The 24,903-nt window shown below is 37.5% G+C and overlaps 1 protein-coding gene across 16 annotated transcripts in view; it reads right to left on the reverse strand.

Moving 5' to 3' along the window:
• scrib (scribble planar cell polarity protein) overlaps positions 1-24,903 on the reverse strand; it is a 137,146-nt gene that overhangs the window by 50,946 nt on the left and 61,297 nt on the right. For all 16 annotated transcript variants that reach the window (XM_049482947.1, XM_049482949.1, XM_022678051.2 and 13 more), the window contains 13 exons: positions 24,802-24,865; positions 22,700-22,774; positions 21,560-21,704; positions 20,849-20,967; positions 20,443-20,642; positions 19,040-19,206; positions 18,754-18,881; positions 17,343-17,471; positions 15,775-15,951; positions 13,804-14,217; positions 7,791-7,853; positions 1,378-1,467; positions 1,186-1,263 (listed from right to left, as the gene is read on the reverse strand). In XM_049482947.1, the coding sequence (XP_049338904.1) occupies positions 1,186-1,263; positions 1,378-1,467; positions 7,791-7,853; positions 13,804-14,217; positions 15,775-15,951; positions 17,343-17,471; positions 18,754-18,881; positions 19,040-19,206; positions 20,443-20,642; positions 20,849-20,967; positions 21,560-21,704; positions 22,700-22,774; positions 24,802-24,865 (1,849 nt within the window). The remainder of the gene's footprint in view (positions 1-1,185; positions 1,264-1,377; positions 1,468-7,790; positions 7,854-13,803; positions 14,218-15,774; positions 15,952-17,342; positions 17,472-18,753; positions 18,882-19,039; positions 19,207-20,442; positions 20,643-20,848; positions 20,968-21,559; positions 21,705-22,699; positions 22,775-24,801; positions 24,866-24,903) is intronic.

Consider the following 24,903-nt stretch of genomic DNA (forward strand, 5'->3'; position numbering starts at 1 on the left):
TAAACTCTAGAGGGAGCCTGCTTTTGAGTCCTCTATGAACGGGGAAAGTCTCATCAACTGAAGGACTCAGTTGAGTGATTACAGCACAACCAGTCGTGTAGTGTGAACAGCACAACAACTGATGGCTCAAAGTCATGTAGTGTGAACCTGGCAGAAGGTGTGCTGTAATTGTTAAATCTCTAAAACCTGCAGGCAGTGCTACTCTAGAACACTTAATACACTTAATAATAGCCTAAGCCTGAATGCATGCAGTTTTAGTGCCGGGATTGCAGCAGTTGCTTTTGTGAAATACAGCAGTCCATCTGCTTCTCAGATGTTTCCACTGCTTCAGCAGTCTGGAAAACGAGCTCTCTAAATGTTTTGATGAATCAGTTTGTACAGTCAAACACACCAATGCTCCTTCCCATTTGTTTTTTTTTTAAAGCATTAAAAAATGCTACTCAAGCTCCATCTGGACGGGATTAGTTTCTGTGTCTAACATATTGTGAAAAAATATTTCACACTTTTATTCAGGGATAAAACTCTTGCATCTGGACTGCAATAAAAAAAACAGGAGGACCAGTGAGTATTTTGGCACTCTCGGTCACATGACATCGGGTTTTGCACATGGAGCATGATGGCGGCATCTAAGGGCTTTAAAAGCCACTGGAACATAAAAAAAGACACTGACACTTGTTTCAAAAGTACAGTTCTACAACCACAAAGTGTGGGAGTCCGTATGGAAACGCATCTGTGTCCACCCTCAGTGCCACATTTGGTTCAGTAGCTCCTCCATTTCCACTTGCTGTTGTGTTTACGTGGATCTCAGTGGAAGCTAGTGCCCACAGTGTAATTATGGTGTGTGGCTGTGGACAAATAGCGATTGATGTTCGTCTGGACAGGACTAAAATTACTGGAGGACCACAAAGTTTAGAGAAAAACAGTGGGTAATTTAGCCTGTAATTTTCTGAAGTCTGAGAAAAACATACATGTTTGTTCCAGGCGGGAATAAAATCACAGAGGACCACCGATAAAAGCGAAAAATACCTCAGGACCACCCCAAGAAACTAATCCTTCACTTATTGGGCAAAACCTCACTGACTTCCCCCAACTGTGTTGTGACATGCAAACCCTCTATATATATGAATATCTCTCAACAGTACCTCCAAAATTAAAATAAAGAAACACTGTGAGACATAAACTTACCTCAAGTAATTTGTCTCCCACTTTGACCCCAGCTCGTGCTGCTGGGCCTTCTTCCGACACCCTGGAGATGAAGATACCCTACAAAGAGGCATTCATTCAAAACAGCATTCAGCATGCAAGCTAAGAACACCTTAGTTACATCTCTAATTACCTAAATTACTAAAATCTGCTTAAACATTGTATATTTTTTACCTCATCATCACCCTTGTAAGGAGTGGATCCTTTCCCTCCAGCTATGCTGATGCCTAATCCACCGGTCTGTCTCAGGATGGTGAGGACATGCTAAGAGTAAAGCACATCAGTCAACACACAGAAGAAAACAGATAAATGAAATCACTATTCACCTCTATAAACAGAGAGGAAACTGGCCAATTGTGTATTGCTTCTCCTGACAACTAAACACCATAGCTTTTAAAGTTGCTGTATGTGTTCATGCAATGTTAATGTACATGAAGTAGATTAGAGAAGTCATACTGGGATGAGCAATCGGTTCCATCCAAAAATTCAATGGTTTTCGATCCTTATTGATAACTCAGCCATAACTAGTATATTCTGTGAAATGATCAGTGAAGGTTAACCTTAAAGTCAAGCGTTCATTAACTAAATTAAAGGTGCTTCGAATGGTTCTTTGAGAGATTTCATAAAAGTATCACTTTTGATTAAAAACCAAAGAAACTTTATTTTATCCTTTCATGTAATGGTAGATCTGTCTCAGTACATAAATTTGTACTGTTATATTGTACAGGGGTCGCGGTTTAGTGGTCCACTTTTGAGAAAAGTTAATTCACATAACCCTGCCCTCATACTGGCAGGTGACAAGCCACACATGTCTCACATCTCTGTGTGTTAAAGGACAACTACGGTGTGAAATTAATCTTGAGTGTAGTAAAAACATGATAAAGAGCATCCAGTAATTTTGTGCTGTTTGTCCAAACAGGCTAGAATGGGTTTTAGTGGGGCATATTTTGCCTGTGCACTTAAATTGTTTTTAACACAATTCGGAGAATGGTAGAATTCGGAGAGCTCCGACATTTAAAACGAGGCTTTACATTTTGTTAAAGTGCTTACTTTTTTTTTTTTAAAAGCACTGTTTACAACCCGTTGCGTAACCTACATCTTCAGGGCCAAGTTATGATCAGTCGGTGCAAAATATGCCCCATTAAAACTCATTCTAGCTTGTTTGGACAAATTGCACAAAATAGCTGAATCTGAGGAATCTCAGAAATCTGAGTAAAAATGGAGGTGGGCTTTTCAATAAAGGTTAGTACTCTTTATCATGTTTTACTAAATCAAAATTAAATTTTACACCAGAGTTCTCCTTCTCTTCTAAAGGCCGCTTGAGTGTTTTTGTGTGGGCATGTATTGGCATGGCTAGTTAGCAGCTGGCTAACCTAGCAAGCTACCTATCGAGCAGTCCTTTACTTTCTTCCATGTTTCATTCTTTTAAAAAAAACTTTCCTGTTTATGCTATGTTTTTAAAGTAGCATCAAACAGGAAAATAAGAGCCACTCTTATATGTTCAGAACCACACTGTTGAGAAATGGAACCAAAAGTTCAGACAACAAAAGCTGCGGACCTCAGATTGACAAAGAATTTGTATGAAATGAATTTAGTTTTAAATGTCGCTTTACTGCGTTTTAAACCATTTGCATAAAGTTGAGAAAATCTTAATTTTATTTCTGTCTCAGTGTCGCCTTCTATTTGTTGCCAAATTGTGGCTACAATTCGCTTATTTAAATAGGAAATGTCTTTAAATATGTCTTTAAAAACATATGATTGCTTTTTTATGCTATTCTACTATCATTATGTCAGTGGAATTTGTTGGTTTTCTATCCACAGATATTGTTTCCAGCAACATTAATTTAAAAAAGTGTAATATGTATATCTCTAGCGTTTGGTAGGTACACTGTACTATATGACAGTTAAATACACTAATACCACTCATTAAGAAGTATACAAGAAGAAAATATAACCATAAAACATTATATACATACACTCGATTATAAAAAGTGATTTTCCTACAGTACTGAACGGCAGCTGATCTTTTCTTCTATGACTTCAACCTTCTGAAGCACCTTTATTCTTTATCTATATTTAATTTATTTATTTTATTATATTTGTAGTCCGGTCAATTAAATGAGAAATGTCATAGGACATCCAAAACTACTCCATTTTCATATTATAATTAGAGAATCAGATCAAAATGGAGGAATATATTTTTTTTACGTAAACTTTGAGCAATCAAGGAAGGTAAACCATGAATGTGGGGACAGAACTTATATCTCATATCAATCCAATTGATGTGAATATTAGCCTAAAAGAACGGTATATAAACAGTAAATGAGTCCATATTTGACTGGAGCGTGCTAATCAACATTTAGTGGTTTCACTCTAAGATGAACTAAAACAAATTTACTGTACTGCACGTTTTACCCCTCGTTGGATCAACATTTGCAAAGGGATCAACAAACAACAGGAAAACCTTCACTTATACATAAACACACATCTGCACACTAAATGGATTAATTCATGAGTCACAGAGCTGACTTGCCACATCAGCAGCAGCAGCCTCCACAATGACATTAGATGACAACGACAAGGAAAGGGGAGAAAATAGGCTACGTTTCTTGAGGGTCAGTTCGTAGTATGTTTGCAAGCCATGCAAAGCGCAAATGGACCAGACTACATGTGAATGAACTACACAGACTACATATACAAGGAAAATAAAAAAATAATAATTGAAAAGGTGAAAAGAACAAGTTGAAGAAGAAGAAGAAGAAGAACAAGAAGAAGAAGGAGGAGGAGGAGGAGGTGTTCAGGGCCAGTGATGGTCTTCCACATTCCTTCTGACAGAGTTTACATGGTTTTCAATGTGTTCATGCAACTCCAGCATGACAAATGAAGATCCAGACCCTACAGGCATCAATCAAATTCAGTGCAAATCAACACATTCTTCATTCCATCCAGCAGCAGCAGCAGGCTTGTAGATAAACTGAGCTTAATCTAACTAGTAATTCTGATTCTGTAACTTAATTCAGCTTTTCACTGATGGATGCTCTGTTTTAATTATTATTCTCCATTTCATTATCATGTGATTTGCCAAATATGAAATTAATGTCTTACTACCACAAGAAAAGACCATTAAAAATATATTATGTCAGTTTTAATGTCATTTGGTCATCTTTATACTTTCATCCACTTCTGATAAGATTTGTCAGACCTAATGTCTACATAAGGAAAAATAAGGAGCAACAAATGCTGCATATTTAAGCATATTTAGGTTCATGTCTGTAATTTTCACATTTGTACACCTGTAACTAACTAAGGATATCTTAACCTGATCCATATACAGCTCTGGTAAAAAAAATTACAAGACCACTTCAGTTTCTGAATCAGTTTCTCTGATTTTGCTATTTATAGGTTTATGTTTGAGTAAAATGAACATTGCTGTTTTATTCTATAAACTACAGACAACATTTCTCCCATATTCCAAACAAAAATATTGTCATTTAGAGCCTTTATCTGCAGAAAATGAGAAATGGCTGAAATAAAAAAAAGATACAGAGCTTTCAGACCTCAATCAACGCAAAGAAAACAAGTTCATATTCATGAACTTGTTTTAGGAGTTTAGAAATCAATATTTAGTGGAATAACCCTGGTTTTTAATCACAGTTTTATGCATCTTGGCATGTTCTCCTCCACCAGTCTTACACACTGCTTTTGGAAAATTTATGCCACTCCTGGTGCAAAAATTCAAGCAGTTCAGTTTGGTTTGATGTCTCTTGATCATCCATTTTCTTCTTGATTATATTCCAGAGGTTTTCAATTTGGTAAAAATCAAAGAAACTCATTATTTTTAAGTGGTCTCTCATTTCTTTTTTCCAGATTTGTATTAATGAACTCTGTACTTTAAGCCTAATATGTGAGTGATCCTTTGTGTTTAGCTGCTATGTTAGAAGAGATTAGAAATGTCATAATACAAAAATGTATTAATGCTAATGAAATTCTATAATTCTTGACACCAAAACAAAACATAAAACGATTACATAAACATATTTTAACATCCACAGATATTTTTCCACAGGTAATTTGAAAAAAGTGTAATATCTGTAGCTTTAGCATTTGGTATGTTCATTGTATTAGAAGACAATAAAATAAACTATTCGTACTTATTATGAAGTATACAGAAAAAAAAAACATTATATACATACACTAAAATTATAAAAAGTGATTATTCTACAGTAAGCACATAGATCTTTAGGGGTAACAGCTAGCAATCAGTATTAAGGTACTCAAAAAAGGCTAAGAGACAAAGCACAGTGGTTCAGGAGTCAGGACATCCTTAGTTATTACACTTAAAAAATATCTCTCTTTTCAGCTGCTGTGCAGCAATGTTTGTGTGATTTCTTTTTTTTTAGTATTGATTTGTTGTGCTGTCATTTATAGCATTTTACATAAATTATTTCAGAATTCTAAACTTTTAAAGCTAATTTACGCTCAACATTAAACAGATAAGGTACTTAAAAGATACTTAAACAGATGATGATTTTCAATGTTTTGTCATTTTGTCTGTATTTTTCCACGTTTTCTGAAACGTTAAGGATGCTGACAGAATGGAGCAGCAACACCGCAAATTGTTGGTTTAGACAATAGTTCAAGCTAAGCATGACCACTGACAATACGGACACGACCAAGAAGAAACTCTGGTTGTATTCAACTTTAAAATCTTTATCTTTGGTTGATTTTGAAGATGACATTGATTTATTTAGTTTAATTTAACTAGTACAGCACAAACACAGATATGATGTTACTGCAAACAACATTTTCATTCCATTTTTTTGCACCCGGGCCACAGCCCCTGTCTAATCCGAGAGGAGGAAATCCAATAGAGAGAGAACAAGATTGAGAGAGCGAGAATGTGAGAGTGAGAGAAAGAGACACAAATAGAAATGGATTGACGAGCCAAAGATATAATGGAACCCTGTTTTGTGGCTAAAGAGTATTTAAAGTGAATCAGCTACTACACATACAAAAAAAAAAACAGTTTTCAGTATTTTTTTATGTATGCCTCTAATATATTAAACAGCACAAACAAGTAGAGGGTAGAATGAGAGAAGACCAAACATACCATATATTCTAATAAATTTAGTTACTTTAGTAATACTATTTCTATCTGATGATTAAACCAGACTGAAAGACAAAGCACAGTGGTTAAAGAGTCAGGACAACCTTACCTATAACAAAAAAAAAAAAAAAATATATATATATATATATATATATATATATATATATATATATATATATATATATATATATATATATATATATATTTTTTTTTTTTTTTTTTTTTTTTTTTTTTAGGGTAGTGCAGCAATTTGTATTTTTGTCATTTATAGCATTCCACATAAATAACTCCAGAATACTTAAACAGATACTAAGGATGGAGCCAGCTGATCATTATCAGCGTTAACTTTCTATGTATGTCTTTTTCCTATCGGATGATAAGGCAAGAGTATTTTAATGCTGTGTGCTTGTATCAAGGACCATTAAAGACTACACTTCCTTTAGTAACTCCTTTAGTGTAACATTGTCAGGATGTTTCATCAGGTATTAAGGAAACATGCTGAGTTTAAGCACAGACAGTCCTTGGTAGTAGAGCTTCAGCCAGTATTTTCTTATTTGAACGATGCGGTAGAACACAGTAATCTGTGGGGGTTGTGGCCTCCGAACCTGTTTACCACCATTCCTCCGGTGCCATTTCCGGTGTGCCATCGAGAGCACCACGGAAACAGTGTGCTGCAGCTATGGAAACGGGTGAGCTTGCTATTTTTTTGCTGAACAGGTAATCTATGAGTTTTAGTAAGATTGCTAAACAGAGCTGGGTCATTTATCACCACCACTACTGTAGCACAGATTGGTATTTTAGACAATGGAATGCTCCTATTTTTATTGATCAGCTGCAGAGTAAATGAATGAGACTTGTGGTTGTTTGCCAACTCGAAAACTCTCCCCAATGTTTGAAAACTGGACTCTTGTAGCTATTTCACACACTCGTTCTCATGTGTTACTGATTTGTCCATTCCCTTCAATTCAAACTAAGCACATTGTTTTGTTCCTGCAGTGTTGGCATGGCCTTAATGCACTCTGTCTGTATGGAACATGTTGTGTGCCATATTTTACTTTAGAAGCATACATAGAAACAGACAGACAAATAGAACAAAAACAAACAAATCAACTGTTTTTAAAGACTGAAAACTGAACAAAGGATTTCTTTAGATTTTTGCTGTAAAAAACAATTCTGACTAGCAAATTAAACATTCATCTTTTACTCAAATACTCCCCCATATCTGTTCATCCCCCAGACACTCTAAACAGGGTTCCACCACATCAGCGGGTCACGGGTTGAGCAATGGGTAAGTAGCTCTCTAGTTATTGGCTTTAGGTTAATGACAATTTTCAGGTGGGTTTCATCGTCCCCTCCCCTTTCTAACGGCAGGTGAACAGTGAGTGAGTGAGTGAGTGAGTGAGAGAGAGTGAGAGAGAGAGAGAGAGAGAGAAAGTGGGAGAGAGAGAGACGGAGCTGGATGGAAAGAGTAGGTACAGACCTCTTCCTCCTCAATTCGAGCAGGCTCAATCAGCAGATTATTGACTTGATCAAATGACACCCCCTGTTAGGACAGGAACCAGCAAGAGGGCATGCGGATTAGTGAGGCAAAAAATAAAAATGAGAAATTAAAAAATCATCTGCACTCGCATCCTCCAGGACAAACCCAAAAAAGAAAAAGAATGAATGAGTGGAAAATAAAACCCCACACTGAAACACACACATACACACACTCTTCATAACAGGACTCTTAAGACTCATTAGCCCCCCACCCAACACATTCACACACTCGCACATATGTAAAGTGAGCACAATGGAAACTTCATGATAAGGATTTATTAAGTCCTGAAATTGCAAAACAGATGTAAAGGGGACAGCAGCTTAAAGCTAATATGTAATATGCATAGACCTAAAGAGATAAAACACTTAATTGTTATCTGTATATCAGTATTACTAAAACTATATACAGTATAAACTTACAGAAAGATGTAAAACACATTTAACAGATGCAGATTTAGTTACTTTGATCTGCGCTGAATAAAATAAACTGTATCACTACAATGTACAGGGAGACTACAGTGGCAAGCAGTAGTATAAAACATTTAAGAAGTTAAAAATATTTATGCCTCTGTTGCCGCACAGTAGAACAGTGCACCACCACTTCAGAGCATGCTATGTCCTCCTTCAGTCCTGTTAGCTAACATTTCATACATTATATTATGAACTGAAAAGAAAAAAAGAACAACTTTTACTCACTCTTTTACAGAGGGAGCTCTTAATGCTGCAAAACTGTTCTCAATTGACGTAACAGGTAACAAGTTTCAAGGAGGCAAAGTAATTTCTCATTAGCTTGGAAACAGCTTGAATTTGAAAAATCAACTGGCCTTTTTTTAATGATTACTGTGAACAAGTTATAGCCTAACTATTACTATAATCTCTTTCAGAGATCTGTTTCTTTACTAGTGCTATTTACAGTCTCAGGCATTTTGACCAGTCATACCCAAACTTTTGCATCTCATTGTATAGGAGTTTTTGCAACAGCCAATCTAAAGAAATGTTGCCTCAGGCCAGCAGTGTTGATAAACACTCTAGACCTTGTTAGGGTAGGTTAATACTGCTGCAGTCTGATTTTCTCTCTCACCGTCTCACAGGGCAGTAATGTGTAATCAAACACAGGGCGAGCGAGCAAATGTAAACATACTGCACGGACACAGCACACACAATGTTCCCACACACCAGCTTCACTCCGATTCACCCCACACAGAAACACACAGATCAAACACGAGCACATACACAAATCCCTCTCAAACATTCCTCATTCACTCTATTTTAGCCATGGAGACTTCATACACACAATCTCACACACAAAAACACAGGGTCACTGATCCCAGTTGCTTTGAGAATAGTGCTGCTTAAATGAATAAAATCTCACAGATGGCACTTTAAGCTTAAGTATTACTTCAGTTCACTAAACATCTGTGTTCAGCAGAGCTCACGTAAATCTCTCTCTCTCTTTCTCTCTCTGCTGCAGAAAGCACTACAGCCAGCTGATTCAGGAAGAACAGAGGAAGTAGGAACACTGTGAAACACAATAATAGTTTGTAATATAAAGATTCTAGGGGTTAACAATATGGTAAAAATATTATAATCACAATATTTCAAGCCATTTTTACAATACAATACAAAATATTTTCGAAATATTTTTTGACCAAAACAAATGCAGTGGCTAACTTTAAAAACCACTCCCATACTTGGAACAAGAATCTTTTTTTAAATATTATTGCACCATCAGTTTAAACAGGACCTAGGGAGCTAAGTTAACAAAACTGTAGTTCACAGTTAGCGGCAGCAATGCCACAGTTAGAGGCAGAGCTAGCCATGGTAAGCAGCAGCGCTAGCCACGGTTAGCAGCAGCGCTTGACACAATTAGCAGCAGCGCTAGTCATGGTTAGCAGCGCTCAGCACTAGCAAACGCAGCCCAACAGTGCTACACTGAGGAACCCTGAGTGTTCCAGTAAGCCAGGGCGCTAACAGCTAGTGGTTTATTCAGCGTAACTTATTTTAACACGGTAAACGCGCAGGCAACAGTCCGATATACTCTGAACCTCGAAAGACTTTCAGCACTGCGGTTAGCAGCTAATACTAATGCTAATGCTAATAATAATAATAATTCACTCAAACTACTTTATAACCGTGTACTTCAGCAGAATAGCCTTACTGCTCCTTACAACCTGACTGGTAAAATATCATACATTAAGCACACTGTCGATTTTTGGAAAATTAAAGGATTTTTAGTGCACTTTATAGTAAGAAAAATACAGTAATTCTATAAGAGTCCTGACTAGGGTTGCCAACCGTCCCGTAAAATATGGAATCGTCCTGTATTTGGGCAGTAAAATAAGCGTTCCGATATGAATTGATCCGATTTTTGAGATTAGTCATTAAGGCGGGTGATTTGTTTCAGACAGAGACACCGCTGCGGCGCTGCCCTACTCCGCTGGAGAACAGTCACCCCTTCTAAATCTAAATCGCTCCTTATCACAGAAACAGTGCACTATATACCATTGGTTAACAAATAATATAGTGAACTATTTCTGTGGTAGTGAGTGATTTAGAACGCAGAGACTCGTGCTAAGAAGTTAAACAGCACGCAGAGGGAGAGAAACGAGAGGCTGAGGAGGGAGTATTGTTGCCCCCCCTCATCACTTATTTCATTTTCGAAAAGATGGCAACCCTAGTCCTGACTCTTTACGTTTACACAGCCAAAATGTCCACCAGCAAAAGCCAGTGACCTTACACAATATGGCATTGTTTATAATACAGAGTAGAAGAGACCCGGTTCCACAGAGTAGAAACACAAGGTTCAGCAAAAGCCATGTAGGCAAACTGAAATCAATGCTTAGCTAAAAGCTAATGCTAGTCTATACTGAACATAAACAAAGCTGAGAAGAAAAATTGGTGGGGTAAAGGCCACACTATCCTGAGAGGACAGCAATACAATCTGGCAACACTAGGGAAATCATCACATAAATATTTGCCATAAACTAGCCAATCAATTCATATTAGGAAAATAAAGGCTTTATTTTGAGGCAAAACACAGACTGGTAAATAAGCTGATTAAAAAGCATTCTACTCAACTACTAGTGCTTTCTGCCTGTCACATGCTAAAATAAATATCTGCTCTTAAATAATTGTCAGTCATAATATATTTACCATATTACACCACCTTGTATTTATTTAAAAAGTTAATTTTTGTTTATATTTATGTAAATATATGAGTAATTTAGTGCTGTAACCAAGCAAATGGGATCAGTGAGGTTTATCACACAGTTCTGGAGGAAAAATAAAAATAAAGAACACACAAACAAAACAAAACAAAAAAAAAACAGCTCAGTGAAGCATCATGGATTAATGAATTTGTTGTGATCAGAAAATTAAACATCATCAGTGATCAACTTGGATTTGAGAAGCGAGTTGTCTTTCACCCTCTCGCACCCACTCTCACACGACACTGTGAAAAAGCTGGCAAAAGAAGACAGTGTGATATTCTGGACAGCAGTAAAAGACAGCAAATAATGATGAAAAGCAGAGCATGGGGTGGGCGGAGGCAGTGCTTAAAAGGGGGCGTGGTGAGGAGTCGAGGGAGGGGTAGGTAGTGTGTGTGGAACAAAAAGGGCAGGGTAAAATAAAGGAAGGGGACTTTTGTCATTTGACATCCCTGTCTACCGTTCATATACGGAGATTTAAGATCAGTATGATCCCGTTTACACCTGGTCAATTCATACAACTTCAGTATAAGGATTGTATCTGGGTAAGAAAAATCCAGATAAAACTGTAAGTGTAAACACAAACAATGTGCATTTAAAACAGATATAAATCTAATCACTAAACACTTTAGGAGGTTGATCTGAGACATATTTAAGCCTCAGGGAACCGCAGTGTAAACACATCCATCTCGAGAATCAACCAAAACTAGGATACAATTCAGATCCTTGTCACATGAATTGAGCAGGTGTAAACAGGGTTTATGTCACCAAGCCTGTTGCACTACCATTCCTCACACATTATTCAGTGTCTATATGACTCCCTGTACAGGCAAACAGCCACAACAACCCGCAAACAACCGGCATGGAATGAACGCATGCTTTCTTTCAACCTCGTCACAAAAAGTGCAGACTGGATGCAGTTTACACTATGTGGGACGTGAACATGATACACAAATCGGTTTTCCAACTTAATGAAATAATGTAAAATATCGTCACTGTCACACAAAAATCTTGTATCTGCAAAACGTCAACTTTACAGGTGAAGGAATAAACAAATATATATATATATATTTTTAAGTATTTTTGGTGCATTGCTATTTCTTTTGTTTAACACAATTTAAAAACATGATTGATGCCAGATTAATACTGCCAAAAAACAGCAAATAATTTGCATAACAGCGACAATACATATCCTTTAAGCAGCAAATCAGCAAAGAAATTAAATAAAAAATATTTTCCCCTTACTGTAAATGTCTACCAAGCAAGACAAGCTCAGTGTCTGAAATTAGGCTTTTTCTTTTAGTTTTGCACTGAAGCTACAATGCTAATGTGGCAAAAATCAAAAAATGTTTACACTTCAACAAGCATTGCAGTTTGTCTGACAATTTCAAGTAGTTTTTACAGATTACTGCCTGTAAGACTTTTTAATACGATTCAAAATAATCATAGATTACTCCATTTTTGATTTTTAAAGCTTACCGTATTTTTCGCACAATAAGGTGCACTTAAAATTCTTTAATTCTCCCAAAAATTGTCAGTGCACCTTATAATCCAGTGTGCATTTATGTATGAATTTTACCTGTCAGGTTGTAAGGAGCAGTAAAGCTATTCTGTTAAAGTACAGAGTTTAGTGTCTTTAGCACTGGGGTGAGAGTAGCATTAGCATTAGCCACTAACCACTATTTCTCCATTCAGAGGTGAGAATAATCCGCCTGTAGTCTGCTGCTAAACCCTGGCTAGCACTGCTGGAGCAGCATTAGCTACATTAGCAGCTAACTATGTTAGCTCTTTCATAGTTTAGAGTGGAGTATATATCGGACTGTAGCCTGCTTGTTTACCTTGTTAAAACAAGCTAAGTGAAACCAACTGCTAGCTAATATCGCCCTGGTTTACTGGAACACTCAGGGTTCTGAGTGTAGAGCTGTTGGGCGGCATTAGCTGCTCTAGCCTTAGTGCTGGAGAAATTTGGAAGAGAAATCTGTGTATCTTAACATACAGTGCTTATTTGATTTTAAAAGAAACTCTTTTTTTTACAGTTTTGTTTACTTAGCTTAGCTTTACTTAACTTAGTTATCTGCCCCACCCTCCACCACCACCCAGCGAGTGTACCTTTTAATTCGGTGAAAAATATGGTATGTTTAACATTGCTTAAGAACAATAGGGCTGTCAAAAGGAATATATTACATTCAAATTTGCCCCATGATTTTTAAATATTAAAATAATTAGATTTAAGTGATTTATTTCTTACAAATCCTTATTTTGGAGTATTTCTATTGATCCATGCATCATTATTCAACCTATAACATAATAAGAATAACGCCAAATTCATATTATGTCAAAAAATCCGGATACAAGGTTTTTATATGACAGCAATGATATTTTGAGGATTATTATAACATTTATTAAATCTTCCAAGCCAGAGAAATATTGTCATATTGCACATAGCATTACTTTCTCCTACTTTATGTCATAATGTATTTATCAAAATTTTATGAATATCAATGCACTTTGATCTGGATACTAAAAGCATGTCTTAGCTGATCGACAGCCAATCAGGTAAGGGTAAGAATTATATAAACTAGATTAAAATACTTATTTTAAGTAAGACATACAGGAGACTTCACTCAACTGAACTCAATCATTTAAAACCTTTCCAACCGGCTGTTCACCTTCATCTAGATAAAAACACTCCCCCCACTCTACACATCCCACTCCACTCCATTCTGCTCCTCTCCAGCTTGACCTTACCTTCACCGGCTGAGGCGAAGAGTTCACCTGATTCAGCCTGCTGTCCTCCAGCTCAGCAGCTTCCAGTCTCTGAAGCAGAGGGGTGTTGACCGTTACTACATCCTCGTCCTCTTCCTCGTCCTCATCTTCATCTCTCTGGTCCTCGGGCGTGTGGGCAGAGGGAGACAGGCCGTCTGCGCTGAAGCCCTGCAGCAGGGCGGCCACTGTCTCTGGCTTGGGCAGCTTGGTGATCTTGAAGTGCTTTTTGTAGTGCGGTGTGTCTTTGCGGATGAGCCGCTGTTTCTCGGCTGGGAACTGAGGAGGCCGTGAATCCTCGTCGCTCCGGTTTGCGCCGTCCTCATCTTCGTCATCATCCTCCTCGTCTTCATCATCACCACCACGGATGATCGGTTCCTCAGCAAAGTGCACAGTAGGCTAAAGAAAAGAGGAGCAGTCTGTATTATTTATAATTCTCTGAATAAAAGTGTAACTTTAAACTACAAACAAAAACAGATGCGGCCGCTGTAGAGAGTGCTGGGCAAAAAAACACAAAATTACTGGATCTCAGAAAGCTGTGGGAGAAAACAGGTGGGCTATTCAACAAAGGTAAGTACTTTTTATCATTTTACTACACCAAAGGTTTATTTTACACCAGAGTTCTCCTTTACCACATGCTACAGCATCTGTGTCCTAAGTAACAGCACAGCAAAACTGGTTGTAATGCTAGTATGTTTGCTTAACCATATAAACACTAGTACTGTCACAAACAACGCAAAAATTCTGCAGAAAAGTGTTTCTTACAGCAGAGCTGAATGGAGTCAGTTAGAGACACCATTACAATTAATAGGGAGGGTCAACATTTAGAGGGTTTCCATACACTTAAACAATCAATTAAGAACAGTAGCATGAAGGAGGATTTTTATCTTTTAGGGGGAGCAAAATCTAGACCACAAGCATGGTACAAAGGTAAAAAAACTGACATTTTAAATAATAAAACTATCATACGAAAAAAGAACTGAACCTTTAAAAAGGACAACGATCCCGGTGGTTGTAGAAGAAGTCCTGGAAGATTCTGTGTGACCGTTACAGTTGCACAGTCACAGAATTGAAGCCCATAATAATTAATGGCAGAATCTAAAAAGCGCAGTCCCTGCATACAGACCGAATAATATTTCATGACTGGATGGCACTGACCAGAAGAATGGTCCAGAAGAAATCTCCAGAAGCTGTTTCTGGCTATCCAGCATGCTTGTAGCAGGTTATAACAGTTCATAGTAGAGTAGATATTTTGGTAAATTCTAAAGACTTTTGTTGTGAAGGAACTGTTATTAAAAGTGGCATTTTTGTGTTACATTTGGAGAAACACTTGTATGAATTGTGTAGAGTTATTGATTCCTTATTTTTTTTTGTCCAACTGGTTTATTGAATACAGCTGAAAGTTTGCTTTTTTGCTAATATACCTTATTAATCTGAATAAATGTGGTTAAAACTATGTGTGAATATTTTGGTATATTCAGTTTTACTCCCTCTTTCATCATACTAAACATAATATTTTTTTCTAATTTTCTCCCCAATTTAGCTGCTACTCAGCTATTTATCCCCCCATCACTACTGATGGCACAACACAAGGAGGGTAAAAAATAGCACATGCCTCCTCTGGCATATGTGTATCAGTCACTGCTACTTTTCCAACTGCTGCTGATGCAGCATTGCTGAGTAGCATCAAAACGCTCTCAGAGGAAAGCGTAGCGACTCGATTCAGATACATCAGCTCACAGACGCCTTGTGCTGACCCTAGGATGATGAGAAGAAAGAGCGCCATTTACCCATTCAGAGAGAGCAAGGCCAAATGTGCTCTGGCAGCTGATGGCAAGCTGCGTGACCGGGATTCGGACCAGCAATCTCTGGATCATAATTGCAGCGCTTGTTGGACCATTAGGCACAAAATACACTTTGAACTATCCTTACAACACAACACATCTTCAAGATTACCTCAATATATTCCACCTCCATCTCATCAAGCTCCTCCTCCTCTTGCTCATGTTTGTCATTAAGCTCCACCCCAATAAAGTTCACTGCTCGTTTCTCTTCATGAGAGTTGGCTGAGGCAGTGCTGTTGGAGGCTTGGGAGTCGTGGCTCTGGTTGGAAAGATTACTTAATCGCTTCTCCTGTGAACAAAAACAAAAAAAAGAAATTATCAAAAAGCTCAAAGGAAGCTCCCGATCAGTCACACAGTAATCTGAGGTAACATAATGTACAATAATCCAAAATCAAACTGTTATATAGGTGTCAGCTGCTAAACTGTTGCTATGTGGTTGCTATTGCTAAAGCGCTTCCATTGATGTATTGATATTGCTAAAATACTTGGAGTCCAAAAATATTTGGCTAAATGGTGGAAGGCAAATACATTTGACTAACTGAGATATGCCCAGAAATGGAGGAGCTTAGCACTGTGACACAATTTCTGAAACAAATGAACATTTCACTATTTATTCCTGTAAGGATAAATGCACAACCATTTTGCGAAAGCTGAAGACATATTGAGTCTTAAAGCATAATACAATTATTCTATAATTTGTTTGATTTTGCTGAATTTGCTGTTTGTGGTTTGAAAAATGTGACCTATAGAGCAGTTAGATTTTTTACAGACAAATTTCTATAGATTCACATGGGGGTGTTTTTTGACACAACAGTTAACTTTGCCACAGATGCTTACAGTATTTTATAGACTACAAGGTGCACCAGATTATAAGGCGTACTATCAATAAATGGCTCTATTTCTATACATAAGGTGCACTGGATTATACGGCACACCGAATAATGAGACACACCAGATTATAAAGCTGTGGATTTTTGATTTTTAAGTGCGCCTTATAGTCCGAAAAATACGTGTGTAATCCATGTGTAATCAAGAAATTAAGTTAAAATCAATTTCTTGACAATTGCAGCTCAAATGAACTGGAAAAAAATATCCTAATTGAAGATCAAATGTTCTGCAAGTTGCAAGGTACACATCTCAAGTACAGGTCTATAATAATAAGTACATCGATCAACACTGTATTGGGAAATGAAGTGATTATGTAAGACCGAACTGACAGGAGGATTTTGTGGAAGGGTGAGCAAGTGCTGAGTCATCCTTAGATGGTCTCAATGTGAATAACCTTCAGGGTCTCATTAAGGATGCTTAGGAATGTCTGCAGTATCACCAAATGTGCATGTTTACAATGCCCTTCAAAAGTCTTGAAGTAGTCGAGTGTATTTTTTTGGTTTAATGTAACATCAATTAAAGATGAACGAGTCAAAAGTACAGAATGTGACCTTTGTGTAATGTGTATTTTTTTCCTCTAGGAGAGATGTTTACTTCCTTGTCTCCTGCATTTTTTATAAATTAAAAGAATAAAAAAAGAATTTAAGTGGGCACAGGTCAAAAAAAAAAAACAAAAAAAAAAACAAAAAAAAAAAACTTTTCACTTTAACTATTAACTACTTGAGTAACACCGATGGATTAAACCTGCACTCAAATCATGTTTACAACATAAATATGTATCCAGATACATACCTCTCTGTCTGGAGAGTCCAGGTCATCATCTGGCTTGGACGTGTAGGCCTCGTTTCGTCTGGCCTCGATCACATTCTTCATCACCTTCAGCTCGCTGGGGTGAGGGGTGGCTCGTCTCTGGAGACCCTGCTGATTCAGGTAAAGCAACAACCAAAATTAGCCTGCAATCATCAATAAAAATATTACAAGCATGAAAAAAGAAAGCCTACTTTGGCTACAGATTTGAAGAAGTAGCCAATCAGTAGACTGCTCTGTAATGTATTCGTAGCAGTAGACACGGTTCTGTGCACACATTGGCACAGAGAATACATGGCACAAGGTTTTTGGGTAAATACTAGAGCTGCAACAACTAATCAATTGTTAAGATAGTTGGTTGCGAGTACTGACGCAATTGTTTTATCTAGAGCCTGCTAGAGTGGTTAAACAAGATGTGTCTCATTTTTATCATTTAGAGTAAAAGAAAAAAGTAAAAATTGTAAATGCAGTAGATTAGGAGAATTCCTACAGTAAAGGTAGTCTTGTTTGCTTCCGCCGCCACCCCACAACCTACCCCAGGTGTTTGCAATGGGGTTGCTTAGTGGACAGTACGTGGATACTACAGTGTGGAAAGGTGACTTGTATAATATTTCAGACAACTGCCACAGTGTTGCTTACTGTTAGCAACATCAGGGTGTTGCTAAACGGTTCCTAAGCAGTTGCTATGGTATCCTAGATGGTCATTATGGTATCTAATGTTGTTGGATGAGTGTATCTAGTACATTTATAAAAATGTGAAGAGTGCTGAAACTTGCACCCTTTTCTTTCCTTTGGGAACAAAAAAAATAAAAATAAAGTGAAAAAAATATATTTTTTATGTTTTTGCTAATTCAATGCTAAAAACTCATTCCTGTTACTCAAAACATAAAAGGTAACAGGAATGAGTGCCAGTAACAGGAGTGAGTTCCCATAAGAGGAATGAGTGCCAGTAACAGGAGTGAGTTCCCATAAGAGAAATGAGTGCCAATAACAGGAGTGTTTTTTTGTCATAAATTATTGTGTTAAATAAATATTTGAACATGCAGTTGACCATTACTTTAAAATAAAGATTTCTTGAGAGAAAATCAAAGTTATTAGTGGATTAGCTTTTAACCATGCCTTTTAAATTAGTTTTGTAACCATCTTCAGATTGGAAACCTTGTAAAAATTAAGTAAGCTGCCCGAGTTTGACCAGTACATGTTTTGAATACTTAAATATATGTATTACTAGATTCAGAGTTAAAAAATAAAAAAATAATAATAAAAAAAAGTTTAATTTGAAAGAGATACAACAAGCAAAGGGCACCCATTCGGTGGAATGGCCCAAATATGAAACATTCAAATAAAATGAAAAAAAAAAAAATCCATGCTTATACACAGACACACTGAGTCTTACCCTTCTCTCTGCAGACTCCTCATCCTCCTCCTCCGGCTTGGCCTCCTCCTGGAACTGGATGACTGACACTCTGTTTAGATTAGTGTCTGTGGGCCAGCTTTCATCCACACTGCTCTGTAGCAGGTTCTCTGAAGGCACACAGTCACTCAGGCGTCAGATAAACCTCTAATTCTTTCAGTCACAGCATTAGCAGAATTTACAACATTACAAAAGACAAGAAACAGCAGCAGTGGTGTAACAGGCCAGCACTGGACTGCTGCCTCAGAAAGAAAGTGGAAGGCCTAACCTAAGCTGGGTGTTGGTTGTTGGGGCAGCAGATAACAGGTGAGGACCTTCTCTCCTGTGCGCTCGTCGTCCTCCGTCTGGAACTTCAGCATGGGCTGAGACTGGTTCTCCGCCAGCCACATGGCCTTTAGGTTTAGATTAGCCAGTGCGAAGGGCAGGTTTTGTAGCCTATGGGACAAAAATAGAGGAAACAGAAGAGTGAAATCCCCTTGAATTCAATTCAGTGTGTTATTTACATAACAACAAAGCTGCTTTACACAGCTGTCATCCCGCCATTCGCACAGGAGTGGATGGATGCCTGTATTTCAGTGCCCTCTTGTCTATGTTACCTTCTGGATCTCTACTTTTAATTAAGACATTAGCCATACTCTAATTATGTTTTACTCTATTATTTTAGAATTAATTCCATCTCTTTCTCTGAACTAATGACTTCCCACCTGTCCAAAAAACAATGATTGAAATTGACAGTCTGATTCTCCATTCACCTGCCACAGTCCAGCTGCCTACTCTTCAGCTTTTGCCTTTTGCTTTTGTCTTGGATTAATAGTCCTCCACTACCTACTATATTGAAGCCTATATGGACTTTTACTAGTGATTTTCTAAATTCTGTACATCTATACACACATACCATTTACAAGCATTATTTTGATAACTATTATTAATAATTATATCAGTACAGCCGAACATAATAGAGATTTATGGCTATATAGTATCCTTTTATCAACAATTTAGTTAAAACAAGTTTTAATGTTTTGTGGATGTTTCATCTTTTGCCTGCAACCAGATTTCTGTAAAGCTGCTTTGTAACATCACTATTAATAAATTGTATTTTTAATTGTATCATATATATATATATATATATATATATATATATGATATATACCGGTCAGGTATTAAGGAGCAGCATTATAAAGAAGTTTCGGTGAGGTTTCTTCAGCACTGAGGCTGGAGCAGTATTAGCATTAGCCACTAACCACGGCATTAGCTCTTTCGCCACATAGTTCTAATCGCTAGCTGATAGCACCCTGGCTTAGCAGAACACTCAGGGTTCCTCAGTGTAGTGCCGTTGTGCAGCATTTACTAGCGCTAAGCGCTGCTAGTCATTGCTAATGCTACTGCTAACCACGCTGCTGAAAATTCTGGAAATAACCTGAAACATTTTACTCACCCAAATAAACAGTTTTCAGGAGAGAAATCTATGTAGATTAATGTGCAACACCCTTGTTCCTTACTATTGTCGCATAAAATGCGATTTATAATCCGGTGCACTTTATGTATGAAAATAGATCTGAAAATATTCCTTCATTGTCTTATAGTATGTTGCAGTGTACAGAAACCCAGGTAGAAACCCCAACCTTCAAAAGGAAGAAACTCAAAGCTTCCAAATATGTGTGTAGCCCTCACCTGTTTCCTGCCACATCTAGTACATGCAGCTCAGTGGCATTGGCGAGCTCAGCAGGTAGCTTGCCCACGCGGTTATCTCTGAGCGAGAGCACGTTCAGACTGGCACAGCCGCCCAGCTCTGCTGGAACGCTGCTCACACGGTTACGGTCCACATTCAGATTGGTCAACTTCTTCAGCTTCCCCAGGGAGCGAGGGAGAGACTGCAGGAGACGAGAGGTGCATGTGGTGAGCTGTTATCATCCAACAGAGCTACAGCATTGTATTGTATAGCTAAGAGGGATTCCCAATAGAGAACAAGCATAAACATGATTCAGTAAAATAATTATAAAGAAATAAATCCAGATACTTCTTTTGAATTAGAATAGAGCAAGATAGAAGTAGAAATTTCAGTGTTCAGGTTTTGTACCTGTAGAAGATTCTCTGTCAGCATAAGTTCTGTGAGGTTCTCACACTCGCCAATCGAGTCAGTGAGATGCACCAGGCGATTTTGGTCCACTTTGAAAATGGACAACTGCTTCAAAGAGCCTGTAGCAAAGAAGAGACGAACAAGGTTAACAGAAAAGGTGCGCCATGCCATATTGTTGAAAAAACTGTTGTAAAAAGTTGTTTGCTTTAAAAAAAAATACGTTTTTTTTGTAGATTTGTTTAGGCTTTTAAATCCCTACAAATATATTGTTATTGGAAATATACACTGAAATATTCTGATATTATTTTAGGGCCATGGTCCCAAAATTGGGGGGGGGGGGGGGGGGTTAAGCAGCACCTGATACCAGACTCATTTAGTAGTGGCCAACTGCCACTAGAGGGCGATGGAGCAGCAATGAAAGTACTCTTTCTCCTCGCTGGTTGTGCAGGGAGGCAGTACTAAAGCATGTGATTTACTGTAGACATTTACATGACACTGATGATATCACACACACACACACACACTCACTCACACACACTAAATAGCAATACCAGTGTTCAGTCGTGGTCTTTAGTACGGCTATAGCCTGTCAATGACAAAATCTTAGATCTTCTCAATGCAAATTAAAAGACCAATGCATGTTAAACTAACCGTAAAATCCAAATACCACACAAACACCTCTTACATCAGCAAAAATGCTTATTGTCTCACCGATACTGTCAGGCACAACATCCAGGTGGTTCTGTGAGAGAAGCAGGTCAGTGAGGGCAATGAGGCCACTGATCTCAGAGGGCAACTCTGTGAGCCGGTTTTCTGACACGTCCAGGCAAACAAGCCGTCGAAGATTTCCCAGCTCCTGTTTAAAAAAAATGGGGCAGTTCAGAAACAATCCACTCTTATGGACCAGTAAGCAAGTTTTTATATATATATATATACCATATTTTTCGCACTATAAGGAGCACTTTAAATCCTTTGATTTTTCCAAAAATCGTCAGTGCGTCATTTTAATCCAATGCCTTTTATTTATAAATTTTACCAGTCAGGTTGTATAAAGCAGTAAAGCCACTCTGCTGAAGAACAGCTTTATACAGGAGTTTCAGTTTAGTTCTCCAGCACTGAGACTGGAGTAGCATTAGCATTAGCCGCTAACCACTATTTCCACAATCACAGGTGAGTATTATCAGAGTGTAGCCTGCTCCTAACCCTGCTAGCACTGCTGGAGCAGCATTAGCATTACCTGCTAACTGCGCTAGCTCTTTCGCCATTCAGAGGGGAGTATATCTGATTGTAGCCTACGCGTAACCACTAGCTAATATTGCCCTGGCTTACTGGAGCACTCAGGGTTCCTCAATGCTGCTCCGTCCGGCTCCAGTACTGGAGAAATTTGGGAATCATGTCTTGCTGTAAATAAACGCAAGCACTTTACTCACCCAATTAAACAGTTTTCAGGAGAGAAATCTGTGTACATTAACATCCAGCACTCGTTTGACTTTAAAATAAAGTATTTTTTTGTATTACAGTTTTGTTTACTTAGCTTATCTTTAATTAACTTAGTTAGCTACTCCATCACCACCATCAAAACCTGCTGAATTAGAAGTTCCTTATAGTGTCTCTTTAAATGTGTCTTATAATTCAGTGCGCCTAAACATAAAAAAAAGTCCAGACCAGAAAATAGACATTCATTGACAGTGCCTCATAATCCGGTGTGCCTTATAAGGCAAAATGTATGGTTTATATACATAAAAATTGACCCACAAATAATTAAACTCTGCCACAGAGGGGACTGCATTGTAATGTAAATGTAAAATCTGACATCTGCCAAACCACAAGTCAGAGGCGGAGTGTACTCACTGGAGGTAGCGAAGAGAGTTGGTTCCTGTCCAGCCATAGCTCCCGAAGGTTAGGCAAGGCCCCCAATGTGTCCGGCTGAGAGGAAGAGAGATGATCAAGAAAGGAAAAGTGTGAGACTAAGACAACAGTGTGTCTGACCAAAGATCTAATATATGTGCTCAGATTTAAGATTTACAATGAAAGAAATGGTCACTGAGCCAAAGGACCTTAATACTTTAAACATTTAAAATAACCAAAACTTATATTTATAGCCTCAGAATTACAACGTGCACAGTTTTCATGCACCATTGAATGTGAATTTTAAAAATGCACATAATAACCCTGAATAAAAACACACAAACCGCAATTTTGCTTTTTTTTTTTGTTTAAAATGAAGAGGAAAAGTTAGCATATCACTAAAGCAAAAATGCAAGTTAGTGATAAAAAGTGATGACACATTCCTGAGGCACTCTGAAACACAGGACCCAAAGCTCATCTGAAAATGGCTCTGGAGTGATCTAAAACTGTCTGGCGTGTTTGCACTCCCAGATTTGTGGGGGACACCGCTATGGTTGCACAAATATTTCAGCCCTCATAAAGTAGGCCACGGCTCATCCTGTCTGGTAACTGGCATAAAAGGCTGCAAATGAATGTAAAGATGATTGTGCTTAATGATTAAGCTAAATTCTTCTACATTTGAATGCATATTTTCTGCATGTGTGCATTCCCTACTTTTAAATTAACACAAGAAACAGAATCATCAGAATAATCATTTTAGCTACTATTTATTTGATATTTATTCACTGTTACTCTTTGTGCAATAATACTGGTCCACCCTACCATAATCATATCTCTATGCACTAAATGTATATTTTTTTCTTTACTATATATAATTTTTTAGGTATCTTTTATATATTTCCTGTAATAGTTTTTTGTATATATAGATTTATCATTATTCGTTTATATTTTTTCCTGACCTGTTTCTCTGTCCTTTCCTCTGCACTGCTGTAACATTGTAAATTTCCCCATTGTGGGATTAATAAAGGGCTATCTTATCTTATATGCACAAATTGGTAGTGTTTTATTTTGGCTCAAAATTCTAAATTTAAAGACAATATTGAATATTGAAGCTTATAGCAAATAAAATACAGTTCAGCAATGTGTGTGGGTTGTTTTCTTCTACAGAAATCAAATACTGTAAGATGGAATTTGTGGTATTTGGTTCCACCTGAAACACCTCTGGCACAATGTGCAGTAAAACAGGAAAACAAAAAAAATAGACAAAAGAGAAAGACAAAAATAACAGAAAGCAGTGTCTTATATAAAAAACAGAACTCACTAAATTCTTTGTGTATTTGCAAACTGTTTATTTGCTGTGTGTTGTTTCGGTTCTAGTCTATTTGGTATCTACAGATACAATTTTAAATAAAGCAGCCATCTATAATATATACTGCTGATTACAATGGAGTATTTTGATAAAATTGTATATATTCAGTGCTGGTATTACTACTAAATCATACAGAACTTCCTGTAAACTGGCTGTTTACTGTTAAGGCCTCTTAGGACAAGACCTAACCCACTTGGCTTAGGAAAGGAGCAAGCTGACTAATCCAGTTAATGCTTTAAATCAGGTGCGCTAGATGAACGGCTGCAGTGTGGGGTCCTCAGGTCTGGGATTATATGCGTTCACCCATCTTTATTTTTTATCCTCTCAATGAAAGTAAACAAGTGCAGCATTAATCAGCTTTACCTGCAACATATCTATATATCTATATCTATATATATATATATATATATATATATATATATATATATATATATATATATATCTATATATATAGTTCTCTTAGGTGTGATCTGGATGGATGTTGTATGCAAAGGGGAATTATGGGTAGAGAGTTGCAATTACATCATCAGCATTGCCTGGGCGACGCCTTTGTGTGATCCCGTATTGTTTACCCAGTCCCACTGAGACAACTACTGGGTGTTGCCATGACGGCGTGAAAAGAGATTTAAGAGGAACGCAAAGAGAGAGAAAAGGAAAAAAAATCAAAAAGAAAACAAGTGTGTATGAGGACGGGGTGAGGTGTGTGTGTGTATGTTGCCGTTGTCCCAGGTCTTACCAATACTTCCAGTTGATTGCTGCCCAAATCTAGCTGTTCCAGTTTAACCAGGAAGGATAGAGAGCTGCATGAAGTCACACAGAAAGCAAAAATGAGAACAGG

The sequence above is a fragment of the Astyanax mexicanus genome, chromosome 8 (genome assembly GCF_023375975.1).
Source record: "Astyanax mexicanus isolate ESR-SI-001 chromosome 8, AstMex3_surface, whole genome shotgun sequence".
NCBI classification, from domain to species: Eukaryota; Metazoa; Chordata; class Actinopteri; order Characiformes; family Acestrorhamphidae; genus Astyanax; species Astyanax mexicanus.